The sequence below is a fragment of the Eucyclogobius newberryi genome, unplaced genomic scaffold (assembly GCF_026437365.1).
Source record: "Eucyclogobius newberryi isolate DKJ021-1_F unplaced genomic scaffold, fEucNew1.0.hap1 SCAF_1, whole genome shotgun sequence".
Classification (NCBI taxonomy): domain Eukaryota; kingdom Metazoa; phylum Chordata; class Actinopteri; order Gobiiformes; family Gobiidae; genus Eucyclogobius; species Eucyclogobius newberryi.
The window spans coordinates 35,115,570-35,132,458 of record NW_027315723.1 but is presented as its reverse complement, the minus strand read 5'-3'; the positions used below and the strand labels follow the sequence as shown (position 1 = coordinate 35,132,458).

The 16,889-nt window shown below is 37.9% G+C and overlaps 1 protein-coding gene across 12 annotated transcripts in view; it reads left to right on the top strand.

The window, feature by feature from the left end:
- Positions 1 to 16,889, top strand: part of nrxn3b (neurexin 3b) — a 449,304-nt gene that overhangs the window by 119,839 nt on the left and 312,576 nt on the right. For 6 of the 12 annotated variants that reach the window (XM_072444604.1, XM_072444571.1, XM_072444596.1 and 3 more), the window contains exons 5-7: positions 674 to 975; positions 2,801 to 2,845; positions 4,678 to 4,839. In XM_072444604.1, the coding sequence (XP_072300705.1) occupies positions 674 to 975; positions 2,801 to 2,845; positions 4,678 to 4,839 (509 nt within the window). The remainder of the gene's footprint in view (positions 1 to 673; positions 976 to 2,800; positions 2,846 to 4,677; positions 4,840 to 16,889) is intronic. The other 6 variants (XM_072444649.1, XM_072444613.1, XM_072444640.1 and 3 more) reach the window with 2 other exon arrangements.

Here is a 16,889-nt window from a genome sequence, read left to right as displayed (position 1 = left end):
CTGTCGTGATCTAGCAGCTTATCGTGTTTCTCCACTGCTTTTTTTACCTTTTCATTTCATTTTGGCAAATGGACAATGGACATTTTTCAAATGTTGCCAATATTGCAAAGCATTTTGATGTTTCATCTTGAGCTCTGTAAAAAGGCTTCCATCTCAGCCATGTTATTTCAGAAATATGATCAACAGTCAAAGTGCATGCCACTGAGCAACTCTAAAATGGATTCAACATTCTGAATAGAATAGTTTAGTGTGAGAGGCGAGGGCAGCTGCTGTATAAAAAATAGGAGATCATTTTTTGAAGGTTGTTTGGGTATGTGGTCTAAACTTTTCATATAATGGAGTTAGATGTTTGCACAAACTCTGAGTCCAACAGAATTAGTGAGAACATATTGAGGAAAATACTAAAATACTACTTCCAATGTTTGTAGATAATGGTCAATTTTCTTGTTACAAAACTAAAAATGTAATGACATACAAGGCTATAACTGACACAAACTGGGCAAATTAACTCCTGCGTAGAAAACCAAGTTGTCTTCAATGGTCATGTTGCTGTTCTCCATTCGTGCACCAAAGTCTGAGTCTGATCATGTTAACGTGTTGAATGTGACGTGTTGAAGGTAACTCATTGTATTACTTCATTAACATCCTTTTTTTAAACGTTGTGTCTTTGCAGCGAGGGAGGAGAACGTCGCCACCTTCCGTGGGTCTGAATACTTCTGTTACGACCTGTCGCAGAACCCCATCCAGAGCAGCAGCGATGAGATCACGTTGTCCTTCAAGACCTGGCAGCGCAACGGCCTCCTGCTGCACACGGGAAAATCCGCAGACTACGTCAACCTGGCGCTCAAAGACGGTGCCGTTTCCCTCGTCATCAACCTGGGATCGGGTGCATTCGAGGCCATCGTGGAGCCAGTCAATGGGAAATTCAATGACAACTCCTGGCACGACATCAAAGTGACTCGCAATCTCAGACAGGTAAACGCGGGGCGCAGTGGCGGACCCAGAGTGGACTGTTATTGGATATTTTTTTGAGTTTAGAGTAGCTACTTCTGAAAGCTTTGAAAGAGAGCTGCCGTTACTAAAGCAGTCGCTCGATGAGTTGTCATTTCATTGCCACGGTTCAGAAACATTTTAAGGAAAAACGGTCATTGTTTTATTGTTTTTACATGAAATTCTTTATTGTCATTTTAATTTTCTCCTCTACTCTTAGTCAGCAGGGTAAAGCAGTTCTACAGTGTATGATTGATATTGCCTTTATTGAATATATATATATATATAGTTATAGCAAGGTCATTTTTTCTCTCTTGTTAACGGTATGTCTCTATGTCCTGAAGTTATCCAGCGATTTCTCTGCTTCACACTCTTCTAAGCTGACTTTTCTATTAGATACTGACACAATCTTCTAAACAGTATTTTAATGCAGGGGGAGCTGAGAATATAGGCTTTAAAGTAGATATACAAAAGTTCTGACTTTGAGCTGCCTGTTAATGCAGCATTAATGGTTATAAAGATCATAGTTTCCTCATGTTTTTAAATATTTCCATCAGGGCCAAGAGTTATTTTTAACAGATGTTTATCATACATGTAGTTTGGGATTAGCACGATCTAGGTCTGGTTTCCGCCGTAATGTTACAGTACAGGTCATGTCAGTAGTAACAGAAATGTTAGAACGTCATCACTGGTAATCACTTGACTCTTGACGACTGCTCTCCAATGTAAAGTAAATGTAAACAGTATGTGGATTAGATTCATCTACAATTTAATTTATTCTGTAAGAGGAATATGTTTACTTCAATGTGTGTTTGCTTGTAATAGTTCAATCAATTTAATACCTCAGAGAAAAAGAAAGGCAAGGAGATTTTTTATTTTTTTTAATCTTAATTAATACTGCCAGATTATTGATTTTACTCAAATTGAACATAATTTACAAGTTTGCCTTGGTCAAGATATTGAACAATACATTTTTTAAAAAGCACAGATTATTCAAATCAGTTATGGTAGATTTGATTATTATTTTTTTTGTCATTACAATGAAGTTAGTAAATTTAAAATGAGCTATTAGCATTTGAAAATGTACTTACGTTTAGAAGTTATCGTATACAACCAATATAGAATTGTTGTTGAATAGAGCTGTTCTGTAACACTCGGTGGGAACTTGTATATTTAAAGTGAAGGCCAAAGAACATATAGCTGTTTGTTCAAATGCAGTGTGGACCTTTAGTTTGGTCGGCAACACGAGACACTGGAGCTCTGATTGTTACTCTGTGCAGCACAACAAGTAAGTGGTGTTTTTCTGACCCTTCTCGCTGTAAGCTGCTGCCCCACAGGTTAGTAAAGAGTTCCAAATCCCAACAGGATAACACAGTTTAGCAGGTTAGAGGCTCAGAGCCAGAGGCTGCTTGCCTGCTTTCTCTCTTCCTTTCTACACTTCTTTCACGTCAATCATTTTATATTTGAAAGGCACACATTGTTAGATCGAGGTGAACCAAACACTACAAGTTTTGTTGGGGGAATTCGCCATCCTAAACAAATTCTTCTACATCCATTGTTCTTTGTATCGAGGAACCTTGGGGTAAATTTGACTAGAATGGCATTGTAGAAAATCCTCCGAACATCTCGGGTAGTGTTTATTTGCCACTAACTCATTCATTTTTTTAAAATACTAACAATATCTAACCAACTAATGTACTAACTAACATCCTACTTTTCCATCGTTGGTTTTTCTTTCGACCATCATTATTAACAACCTTTTTTTGTTCACTATTCTTTTGATTTCCTTTCTTCCCCTTTTTCCGGAAAGCAATCAGGCATTGGACACGCTATGGTAAACAAACTACATTGTCTGGTAGATATCATTCTTATTGTCTTTTTTTTGGGTTTGCCGTGTGTCCCCTCCCCCTCTCTTCTTTTATTTTATACGTTCTCTTTGAGTTCCATCCTAGACACTCTTATCAAAAAATGAGGAGATGGGTTTGTATTACCAGGCAATTCTTTCTTCGCTTCTTCTCAATTTCCTACCCCCCTGACCTGCCAACAAACTTCTCTTTTAACCCACGATCCCCCATCCTTTTTATCACTTTACTTTTTTCTACTTTCTTTCTTCCACATAACTGCAGATTACCAACAAGTCAATTTAAATTTACAAACTCCAGGGCAATAACTTTTGATTTTTGATTTTTGTTCCACACTAAAAGTCCCCATTTTTTGTGAGGACTGTCGTTCCAAAACTGACAGAAGCTTGCCACAATTAAAAATGTTTCTCTACCAAGAAAACTTCAACAAATGGCAACCCTTAAAAGTTCATTGCGGGAGCTCTGACAGTTGTTTCCAACTCACTATGGCGCATGGCATGCCCACGCTTCCATCCACCATGTGACCTCGTCACCACAGTAACCACTAACACTCTAATCCACTCACCTTCATCTTCACCCCACCTTCACTGCCTCCCTGTGTGTTTTTGTGGCATGTTTGTGACTATTGTGTGTTGATCGCTACCCACCTCGCAGCTCATATTCATTACACTTTGATGAATAAGCTTGCCAATCTTGCATTGTTGGTTCAATAGTAACAGACCTTTCCAATAGCGACACAATAAAGCTATTATAAATCTACACTGTCCTTATTAGAAATAACATTAGCCACATTTAACACATCAGCTACTGTAAATGTCAAGACACTTTAGTGAGCAAATAGGTACCTCCTGTATTGAGGAGAGGGCTTTATGCTTGAACTTCTACCTACACCCTTTGAGTGCGAAGATTTTTTTATCTTGTTTTACGTGCACATTTCCTGTACATTAATGAAAAAAAACAATAGATATAAAAGCAATTTTAGTATTAAGAAGTTGTTGAAGAGTGCTGCACCCAGCCATTATATTGGTCATTTTGGTAGCCGATAACGGATTAAGTATCACAATCAACATGTAAAATGGTCTGAACTGTATATTGAAACTAAACCTGATCAGATTGAAATAAGCTTTTCTGAGATTGTACATGAAAATGGGCCTCTCTATATCGCTTGTGAATGGTCCTCTGCGCACGTTCTGGCTGCTCACCGCTTCGTATGGCACCATCGATCCACTTACCTTTCCATGTTCAATTAAATGTCTTTAATTTGCCTTCGAAACAGTGACGGCCTTGGTTTGCACATTGATGTCGGTGTGAGAAACCTTTTCCCTTTGTTTTGCATGCTGCGTGGATATGTTAGATGTATTGTCTGTGAGAGAGGGGAGAGTGTGCGGATGTGTGATAGCGTGTTGTGCGTGTGTGCTGTTAATGTCTGCAGTTAGTAGATAAATCCCGAAACCTAAGACAAGTACGATCAATTTGTCCTTGGTTTGAACATTGTACTAACCCTACCCCCAACCTGATCGAAACTTCCAGAATGTAGAAATCCATTCTCTTACCCCCATCAAAGATAAAGAAAATATGCATACTGTCATATTTTCTTTACCTGTCCTGTGAATCCTATGGCAAAAATTCCATTCTAAAACCAAATAAAACGCTGTCTGGTCCAAAACAATTGCTCCAATGAAATAAAATGATTCCATAAAAGAAAGAGTTGAAATAACCACTTTGAATGCAGACCAAGGCAAGATGGAGGAATGTTTTTATAATGTGCAAAATTGAATTCAAGAATGTAATTGTCTGGCTTTGGCTATGTCTTGCCTCCTGACAGGTTACAATCTCAGTGGATGGTATCCTCACCACCACCGGTTACACCCAAGAAGACTACACCATGTTGGGCTCCGATGATTTCTTCTACGTGGGTGGGAGCCCTAGCACAGCAGACCTACCGGGATCGCCAGTCAGCAATAATTTCATGGGCTGCCTAAGAGAGGTAAGGACTATTCAAAAGTCCACCGAAATGCAGGGTTTTGATGTTGGATGTGATTTTAGCGATTTTGAGGATTACCAAGGTATGTTGGCTTCAAGTACTGCGTAAAAAAATGTTCTGATTCTGGTACAATTAGGCTAATAACTTTGGCTGAACTGAGTTTGGGTTGGCCTGTTCAGTACTTTTAGTTTAGGCCAGTGGTTCTCAACCTGCGGGTCGGGACCCCGATAAGGTAAATGTAGATTCCTGTGTGCTGGCCTGAAATAATGCTACTTTATAACTTTGAGTAGCTTTAATTTGTTTTAGGGATCTCAAACACCAAAGTTTGTTGTTATGGGGACGGAAAAAGGTTGAGAACCACTAGTTTAGGGAACCTTGAATATTGCCGCACAGTTTCAACCAATCAGACTCATGCTAGTTCTTGTGGGTGGGCTGATAGAGGTGTGGGTCTGGATCTGGAATATCCCCAGACATGCAGGCATTATTTTTAAATGAACAAGCAGAACATTATGCACAACTTTATTAGATTCATCCTGTGAGAGTTTTGAATTAGCTGAGATGGCTGATGGTCTTTTAAATAACATGGCTGATTTTTTCGCCCTAGGCTTTATTAGACAGGACAGCTTTACCATAAAATTAGAATGAGAGAGAAGGGAGGACATGCATGTGTGCTGCCGCCCCAACCCGTCAACCACTGGGCAGCACGGCCGAAAACAACATTTAATCTGACTTAATTGTATTTGTTGTGGAGTAACTTAGCTCTCATTGCTCTTTTGAGTCCACTTCAACCTGTTTCAAATCCCTGAAGTCATTTTTAAAATTGAAGATTAATCCACATTCAAAGCACAAAACAACATGGTTGTAGCAAAAATATCATAAAACGTCAGAAGCCACGTGGACATCAAAAAAGGGGGATGGCTAGCAACAATTCCTGTCATCATGGCAAAGTTTGGAGGTCATATGCAGGTTGCTTACACCAGAGGTTCCCAACCTTTTTCAGTTGAGACTTCCTAAATAACTATTGGCATTCTCGACCCCCGACATAAAAAGTAGGCATCCCCCAAAGTAGCCACATGTCTAGTGTTTGATTTTATTTAGGATATAGACCTAGATGAATGACTTTTGGTAGGCCAACAAATAATAATATAATAATAAAGACATCCTGCTGCAAATAAAACATGTTCAGTATTCAGTAGGCAAGAACCGAAATCTCGGGTCAAGTGGGGCTTTTCTGTGTGCACTTTGCATGTCCTTCCCCTTTCTGAGAGCGTTCCTTTCTGGTACTCCGGAAAATGCTGGTACATTAAGAGTTGAGACACAATAAAATGGTAACAGGTTGTATTGGAAATAGTTTGATAGAAACATCTCACAGAACTTCAACAGACATGGATATTTCATATTTATAGTGTTCACTAAATGTGTCTTGGAGCTGTGTTAAACACTCTGTTAAGATCTACTTATCATGTTCCCATTACCACTAATGCTTGTACATTAACTGATTTTCTGCTATTTATGCTGCATGGCAGGAAAGTACATGTGGAAATAAAGTAAAATTGCATTATCAATTACTTTGCTGACTTGGCACAGGAAATAGTTTTGCTTATATATATATTTCCCACTTGTTTAACGATATCACTTCGTGCAGTTTGTGTGTGAGAAAATTATCCCAAAATTGCCTTTGTCACATGCAATTTGCTGCCTCAGCCTGTGTGAGACCTCCCAGAAGGCCCAAGCTGGAATGAAATATTCCCAGACTTTTTTAGTGCCCCAGTTCTTAAGAGACATTTATAATGTTTGCTGGCTCTCCAAATTTACTTGGTCTGATATTTACATCTTCCTCAATTACTTTGTCTGAATAAGTTATCACCTTGTGGTATGGAATAAGTAATATAAAATAGTACAATTTGTAGAGTAATATATTTAATGTAATTATCTCAACTCTGATTTTGACGGTGAGTCTGTAATAGAAAATGTGATGCATCTTTTTCTGTTCCATGTATTTGTGATTTGCAAAGCTGGTGATTGCTTGCTTTAAAAGTTTTCATTGATATTGAACGGAAAGGGAACATTTTTGATTTTAAAAAGGTTCAGTTGCAGAATATGATTTGAGGCAACAGAAAACATATTACATTAGCAGGTGGATTCATTTGTTAACATTTTCATTGGATTATAATATCCAATATAGCGGTGATGAAAAGTGTTTTGTTAAGAAGTTAAGAATTACTTGAAAAAGACATGAATCAGAATCAGAAGAATCAGAACATGTACAATTACTGTTTTTAATGAAAAAGATATGTTGTCTGTAAATGTACTCCATCTGGATGTCCTCAAACTGCATTCATTTAATCAAAAGGATAATGGCTGGATTCAAAGATTTGCTAAATAATTGTTAGTTGGAGCCCTAATTGACCCACACACCACCACCAATCACAAGTGTCTTGCCTAAGGACACAGCAACAGTTTGCATTAGACCCACCATCTAGTTAGATCTATGGTCAAAAAAATAAACAATCGTTGTTAGTCATTCATATTTTTACACAGAATATTGTGGTATTTAATTAGGAAGCCTGTTGTGGGTTAACACGATGCGATATGATAAAACAAGAAAAATAAAATAAAATCAGCTTAAGGGAAAGTACAACAATGCTTTGACAGCAATTTGATATAAGGAAGCCAATTAAGCATTTGTTTCAGTTTTTCTTTGTGCTCAACAACAGATGCATCGCATAAAATGTGATGTTAACACTTGGATGATTAATCGATCGCAGCTTTTTCTTTCCCCGAAGAAACCAATGTTTGTATCGCATATCAATTAACACAACAGATGCTATTTCATTTGTGAGGCATCTCAGGTAGATTAAACATGATTTGCTATTCACCACATGTTACAAAGTTAAAATGCAAAACATAAATACAAGACAAAAAAACGGTTGCTTAGTTAAATGCACTTTTAGCATCCAAACACTCATTTTTGTGCTGGCCTGGCTCCACTCTCCACTTCCTCATTCCTGGCTGTTTGTCACTTCTATCATAGACTTCAGCGCCAGTATAATCCAGTGTGTTGCGTGTATGTGCTGCCAAACTCAGGTTCACACCTTCCAACAAGCCTTTCATTTGTTTTTTTCAGTCCACTACACCCTCTCACATCCAACCTGTTTTTGGAATACATGGCAGACACTGACAGATAGTGTATTTATTTATTTATATATATATATATATATATTTTCTTTTTTGGTTGAGTCCCCTTGTCTGTGTTGAGGTGAGGATTGAGATATTGTATCATTTCATAAAATAAATACATAGTCAGACACAAAGGATCGATAATATGTTTTATTTCATCAGTGTAACGGGAGAGTGGCAGATAGCAGCTCCCAATGTCAAGCTTAGCAGTTTACGGATCATTCTCTAGTTCCAGTCGTGTTCCCCTGCTGCTGTAATCCAATCACAACCGCGTTATCGCTATGATGTGCTACTCACCTCTTTTCGAATATCCTAGAATCACTGCAAAATACATCACTTAATTGACTTCAGATACATGAGAGTGTTGCGCTTCACACGTTGATTCTGCAGACATCCGAGCTGTTTATTGGTCTTGTGTCATTTTCATTTCTTTTTTGGTCGTAAGCCACCATGATTTTATGCAAATGGACCATGTGTTTCTGAATCCACCTGTCAATTGGAGTTTTTGGAGACTGGATACGGTCCTACTAACTATTCTCCATGAGGTAGGCTTCATACAGGACAGCCCGGTTTCTGGGAGGATATTTGATTATTTACAGCTGGCCCTTTCCTCCTGAGACTTAACTGGTGGAAATGGCTTTGACTGCCAAGTGGAGGCCAAGGTGAAACGTGCGTTGTGTTGTTTTAAAATAGTTTACTTTTACTTAACGGTGCTGGGGCTTTTTTTGGCACTGGAATAAATGAACTTCCCTTGCTTGTTCTCATCCTGTAGTAAAATCTATTTTTAGATGTCATACCCTTGGGTTTCAGGTGATGCCACAGAAATTGACAATTCCAAAACAAAATACAGTATTATATTTTTGAATGGTAAAAAGTGTCCAAAATGCAACCTTTCACCTGGGGAATGAAACCAATGAATAGGCTCATTACAGCAATACCAACGGATGACCAAGTTACTTCTTGCATTGCTGCAAGTTTGAAATCCTCATTATTAAGGTTGAGGTACGCGTTATCGTCCCTGAAGGGAAATGTGTCAGGCACAGCTGTAGAGGAAAGCTAGCAGGATAAACTTTTTGCATGTTTATTTATACAAAAAACTCCTGCACAGTTTGCCAGAGGGCACAAAACCTATTACAACATAATACATTGTGACTTGTTTTCTTATTAAACACTTTCCTAAAATAATAAATTACAGCCTCTTGACAACTTTATCACACAGTATTTTACCACTCATTAATTTTATCTAAATTCTGAACAATATGTTTTAAAATCAAATTAATCACCTTGCATTGTCTTTATATGTCACATTTAGTATGTTGAAGCGACTTTAGCTCACCTGGACATATTATTATTGGCCATGCTATTTTCATGTTGTATTCTTATATTTCTGCCATTCCATGTACATGTGTGAGTCATTTTGAGTGGAGCAGTGAGCGCGGGGGCAGGTTTTGTGACTCCATTGTTCTGCTGCTGTGGTCTGTGACTCTGACCACTCCATTAGACAGACTTGACGCCTTCAGTGCTCTGAAAAGGCACACACAACTGCAGTGCGTTTCAATGGACTGTGTTTGTGTATTGAACTGACATTTTTCTGTATTTTAAGAGTCAAAAAATGTCTGACCTTGAATCAAATGCATTGGTACAATACCAGCCTTTTATAAGCACTATACTGATCTTTTATAGATTATAAACAACCCTGTTCCTTCATCAGAGACATACTTGGAGTTATATTTTGTTTTATTCTTGTTTCATTATTCCATTTTAAGTTTCTGCCTCTGAGCCGCACAGATTTCTGACGTCATAAGTAGCAACCCTGAGGCCTCTTGTGCTGTTTTTAAATCCATAGATAATCATCAGACTCTTTTTGCCATAAATCACATTAATTACAACTGCATGCTTGTGTCAGCTTATTGGGGGAAAGCTTGCTTTTTGTTTATTTCCCCATTGCAATTCCCTCTTCTCCCAGTAGATGTAGTGCTAACACTAATCAAGAAAGAAAGACTCCTTACTGTCACACTGTGGTTACAAACGTCCATCATCAAGTTTGTGAAGGTACCGAGATGTACCATGCCGGAGAGTCTGAAAATGCCGTATAAGATGTTTTTTTTAATCATTATATTGACTCTTGCTGTGGCATTAATACGATTCTGATGAGAAAGTTACATTGATGAGATTGATGGTGTTATACATTTGCATCTGCTCCAAGAAAGCCAATTGAATTCAACTGCAGTGGATTATAAATATGCTGACCTAGATTACTAACAAACTTCACGTATACAATTCAGGCAGCTGTGCATTGTTTGCGTGGTAATGAGAAAAATCTTGGAATGACTCTTGATTATTAGTCGCACAATGTACAAGTGAGACGTTATGGCTGTGACTGCGCGCTCACCTACTCTTCATCTATTCGTCCTTGCCTCCCTCCGCTCCTCGGCATCAGATTGATTATTTCCTGCACACTCTTCTCAACTCTTCTTTTGAATTCACCATCTCTGGTAATGAGAGAGTAATTCAGCCGGCTTTGGCCCGCTGCTCCAATCCGCTGTGAATTTTAGGCACAATGAATCACTTTATTTGCTGAGGTGGAAGTAAATCATAGATTATAAATACTCAAATGAGTCTACCTCAGTGGATTTTTCATGGGAAGGGCAATTACTGTACAAATTATATAATTGTATGTGGCGTTTAATCTGTGTAATCGTCTTCTCAGCCTCATTATTCCAAATTCTTCTGTCTTGATTTATTCTTCTCTGTTTCTCAGCTTTTGTTAATGGAGTTTGATGTTATTATTTTCTGCTGTAGGGTCCGCCGGCATTAAAATTCTCTATCTACAGCACCTCTATCTTGTCAATTACGAGCATTCACATCTCTCCACAGACCCGACTTGTAACTTATAATAAGACCTGGTGGCGCCCCCTGCTTGTCTCCATGGACTTATACATGTGAGAGGCCATACTGTAACAAACAAGCAGGTAGCGGACCCTCTACAAGTAACATTGTGCACCTTTAAGTTCTAATCTAGTTTATTCAAGTCTAGTCCAGCTCTTGGTAAAAGCACAGACACATTTTTTGGGTTAGGGTTTTGGGTTCTTTCTTATGCTTATTCCTGATGCCTATCCCAGCAACCTTTAGTGAGTCAAAAAGCTAATTTAAATAGATATGCAGTCAGATAAAACTGTTTAAATTATTTCATTGTGAGATTTGCACAGTCACGAATTCAGTTAACATCACGCTCTGGTCTGGGGACAAAGAACTATTGGTGGGTGATGTTGTATCCTGAAGTATCCTGAGCATCCTAATCAGATTATTGGAATAGTCTTCTTCTGACAATAAGAGAATGTCCGTCACTGTCCACTGCTAAACCGCACTTTAAATTGTGGTAAGTCTGTGAACACTTTTAACTAGCCTTTTGTTGTCTGAAAAAAGGTACACCATAAAACAATGAATAATGGTGAAACATAAAGTACGATACAATGAAAACATGCATAACATAAGGTGTTAAAGTAAAAATATAATTTGTGTGAATATGAACACAACAGAAACTGACTAATAGTTGAGTTGTTACTACAAATCTGAATTGTAAAATTACAAATATATCACTTTAAATCCTTGTTTGTAAAAGAAAATACATTATACAAATGTAGTTCCATTATTATTCAGCACTATTTTTAAACCATTTCGAGATAATGTTTTGTATCTGATATTTATTGCTATTACTATTACAATTACAACCAAGAAGAGTGGAACCCAAAATTTGATATAAAAAAAAAAAAAAAAATGTTTTCCACCTCTTTCTGCTGTATTTGTTTGTAGAGAGGTGAACAGACGAGTGTCCTTGTGTGGTGAAGCATCAGCAGCTTCTCTGTTGTACAACAGACAGTCTGTGTGCGGAGGTGGCTGCACACATCCTGCTGCCGGGGGCTACGGCCTGTCACCCACACGCTCGTCCTGCCCTTGTATCCCAGCATGCCGAGCGCTCACGTGACCCGGGGACAGCAGGTCACGAGTGGCTTCATTCACTGCAGTCAGGGGCTTGAGGGACAGGGCTGGATGCAAGCACGGATAGAGTAAATGAATGCACAGATAGATAAAATAAAAATACATCACAATACAAATGATCTTCCTGATTGTGTTATACATTTTGGGGTTCATTTGTCCTTCCCTTGTCCTCACAAAACCATGAATTTACAACATCTGCAGACTGTCATGCTGAATGGTTCTTAAATGATTCAATATAAGCAACAACACAATCTAGCGCAAACTGTTTATTTAAGGAGGCTGCACATCATGTTTTTTTCATAATAAAGTGAAATTTAATTTAGCTGTAGAACAGATATTTTGTAAAAGCATCTCTTAGATGAAAATGAGACTGTTGCTTTACTTAGTCACACAATTCCATATAAGAAATACATGAAGGCTTCTTTAATCAGAATATATCTCGTTTTACTGCAATTTTCAGTGAACGAAAAGTAGGAAATTGCTTCGGCGAAACAGCGCAACATAAAACAATCACAAATAATACTAAAGTATTTGCTGTGCAAATAGAAAGTGTTGGTAACTAGAGTTATTCAATGTTATATATAGTTTGTATATTGTACCATATTGATAAAAAAAACACTTTTTTAGTGCATGTGCATCTATCTATCTATCCATCTATCTTTCTATGAATAAATACAAATTGTTCAAAGTTTGGTCACTGGACGGTTTGATCTGTTTTAAACCTATACCTTTTCAAAATGTAATGCTCTGCACTTTGAGTCAGATTTGCGCCGCCTGGTTGTATGTAATAAATCATCAGAGTTCTTTTAGAGACGCTGACTGATATTAAGATTAAAAGTTCCATGTTGCCTCTAGTCTGTACCTCTGTAATCTACACAAAACCATCCTCTCTTACATCCTGGCTTCTGTCAGAGCATGTGGGCGATCTGGAGCGGGTGAGAGGTGAGAGCGTGACAGGTCGATGCTGGAGGAGGAAGAGGAGGAAGAGCAAAGAGAAGCAGCTCGTAGGAAGAGTAAAGAGGGGACGGCACGAACAGACAGAGGCCAGAGTCTGTGAGGTCCTAAGAACAACAATATATGCACAGAATATGTCAGATATTAGTCACAGTGTACAAAAAAGTAACAGCATGTTCTCACTCTGTTAAGTACTACAAAAAACAAAACATACTCAGGTTTCTTTATTCAGTTAACCAGGCTTTAGCCATGTACTAACTGTATTATATCTTGTGAGTCCTTTTGATTGACAGTAAAATGGCAATTTGCAAAAATATAAAATTGTTGTTAGGACAAAGTTTGGTATGGCAGTATTTTCAAAAGCCAAAGGTATTTTACTGAAATACAGCTATTATTTATATCTAGAGGTAGGCAACACGTCAACATATTGATAATACTGTGAATGTTGTTTTGAAGAAATGCAAAATGTAGATATTGAGTATATCTTTGATAGTAAAAAATGCAACAAAAAGAGCTGATTAAAAGTAAAAATGAATACAGGTTTAAACTTTCAATCAATGGTATAAGTTGATAATTCAGACATTTTGCATTTGTCTGATAATTAAAGTTTCAAATTCTTCCTGCTCCCTTTTGAAAAAGAAAATGGGTGTCACAAAATATTTTGTATGTTCAAAATACGTTTTATAAAATCAAATTAATAATTCAACTTTAACTGACATGTTGATGTTTTAACACATTTCTGTTGGATTTGCATAATATTCTCTTGACTATCGTTATCGGGATCCTCAAAAAAATTATAATTAAAAACATAGATACAATTTTTTGTCAATATTGCCCACCTCTATGTCCACTCATTAGTATTAATACATTTTAACAAAAAACAAAAAAGCAGTTGCAAATCAGAATTAATCAAATTAAAATTAAACCTTTGTTTGTTACATTAGTTAATTTGTAGTCTCTTAAATTAAATTGCATGTAATATTAATGTATTAATCCGGGTGGTTAGTTACTACAGTAATTTGATTGTTGTAGTATTCATCATCATCATAGGAACAGTACCGGTACTAATAATAGAAGTTATGGAATAGTGGCGTCTTTATGAATATTCAAATTAGTAGTAGAGTAGTTGTAAAAGCTTGTAAAATCAGTAATTATGGCACTGAAATGGACAGTATATTTGTTGCAGCGCTGAGTACCTCTCCTCACAGCGGCATGAACAAAGAGCTGTTAATCCAAATGCAAATGCCAGCTTGTCCTCTAGTGTTGTTTAAGTGTCTTTTATAAGAGAGAGCGGTGATGGATGGATATCCCACACTCTCTAATGGGTTGACCGCACCTCTCACTTTTGACCTACGGGGGCAGGTTCGTGATTCTGGGTCACAGTTTCTTTACAGCAGCAGAACGATGGTGACACTGGTGTACATATGTCGGTGTAATCCCTCATTCGTCCAGGCGTGTTCCATAGTAGAAAAAGCTTCAGTTGTAGTCATCTGGACTCAGTTTGAAAAAGTAGACGTTTCGACTCTCATCCAAGAGTCATTGTCAATGACAATGACTCTTGGATGAGAGTCGAAACGTCTACTTTTTCAAACTGAGTCCAGATGACTACAACTGAAGCTTTTTCTACTACTTGTGTACATAGCATACAAACATATATATAGTCCTATAAACATTTTATTTCATTGCATTTTTCATCCTGAGCCAGCTAATGTCACTGCAGCCGAAGTTCCACACTGCTCCACACTGTTTGCCCTAACTACCTTGTTATTAAGCTCATAATTAATTGTATTGTTTTCCGGTGTCCGCTATAACCACTTGATGTCCCCTTCGGATGTCTCCTGAGCACGAGCTGTGTGTAGTGTGTACCCTTGCTCCACTCCAACAGAATTACCTCTCTTCTTCATTAACGCCACGGCTAAATCAGACCCTGACGGCAGCTGTGTCCAGGGCCAGGAGGACAGGAGCACTGATCTGAAGTAGATTAGAGAAAACCTGCGCGTCTGACTTTCCCCTTGCCCCTCGTTGCCGCGCCACACAATCAATACACCATCCCGAAACCCAGAGATGGAGGATGCAGGCTTTATGGAGTCGTTACAGTCCCCTCGTGTCTGCATTATGAATGGGCCCCATAAGGCTCTTGATAGGGCGAAAAGATAGCGTAGTATAACAAAGAAAAGCAGGAGAGGTATACTTCATGGCCGCAGTCACTTCCTCTCTCATAACATCCTTTCGATTACACAATTGATCTCCCCTGAAAGAGTAACAGCCCAAATCATACTCTCAAAACAGATCGTTGGTGAGGAGATTAGTGCGTTTCCAAGGTGAGTGGTTCTCAAGGCCGAGCCAATGGCGAGCGAACAGAGACGAGGTTGTTTTGTTTAGTGAGTTACAAAGTCTGAAATCAACGGTATGCGCGACTGAAGAGGAAAGTTTAGCAACATTATTACAAACGGAAACAAAAACAGAACACACACAGTATGCACTGGCACACACAGAACAACATACAATTAGGGATGTCAGAGTATCAGAATTTAGTGTTGTGTTATTGTGAGAAAAAAACATCACGATTTAACAATTAATGCGACTGTGACCAAACGACAGACAATTTTCTTTCATTACTGTGGTCTAACATGTGACTGTTCTTCAAGTCCGTACACAATTTAACTTTCTGAATGATAAAATAAAGTTAAATGTGACAGAAACAGCCAGATGAGAAAGTTATTTACATTTCATTCTCGCGCTGTAAATTAGATTAAAGAATGTGTTTGGGTTCCAGGATTATATTGTGTCCTGAATAATCATGATTATCGATGAAACCAATAATCTTGACATCCCTACATACGGTGCTATTTAATTGGCATGAATTATATAGAAATAGGAACAATTTGTATTCTTCACATGTTGGCACAAAGAAGGGTCCGAGCCAGAACTGCTGCATGGGTGATGATCTTTCCGTATTTAAATCAAACTGATGCAATGAGTGGCTTCTTATTTCTGAAACACCCATGTGGATAGACAAATCCCATGGTCATGGAAAATATATGTGTTTGAGAAGGATCAAATCATTGGCATCAAGCAGAGAAAACATCTAAGGAGAAGCAGAAGCTAATCTACTCCAGATCTGAACCCCAGTGAGAGTGTTTGAGGTCCAACAAAATGTTAGAGCACGCAACCCTTTTTTCTGTGGTGTATGATACTATCTAGATGCTCTACAACACAATACTCCTCTTTTTCCACAAGTCAATCCTAAATTTGTAAAAATACACTCTCTCACATCAAGACAAGATCAACTGCTGAAAGATAATGCATACAGCATTTGATTCATGCATGTTTCAGTAATCCTTTTAAAGAGGCTTGAGAAAAATCATGTTTTCATCATCCCTGGCCAAAATTCCTGTACATATTTGTGATTATTTGAAAAATTAAGACTTTCTTTATGTCTGACTCAATGTGTAGCCGGCTGCAGCTGTGAGGGACTATGGGCTTTACTAGCGTAGTATAACAAAGAAAAGCAGGAGAGGTATACTTCATGGCCACAGTCACTTCCTCTCTCATAACATCCTTTCGATGACACAATTGATCTCCCCTGAAAGAGTAACAGCCCAAATCATACTCTCAAAACAGATCGTTGGTGAGGATATTAGTGCGTTTCCAAGGTGAGTGGTTCTCAAGGCCGATACCAGTATATGTTTTTAATTCAAATAAATAAAACTCATTATACATGTTGGGTTCCAAAATGTAATTTCTTAATGTCACTTAAAAAACTAAAACGCATAATTCACAATCCGCTGCTTGTTACTGTGAAATGCCACTTTGAAGTCAATGGACCTGTTTCTATTGTGATGCAACTTTAAATAAATATTGCAGTTTAAAATGAACAAAATGTAAAATGATTTTCTAATTATGTTATAGTTCAATAC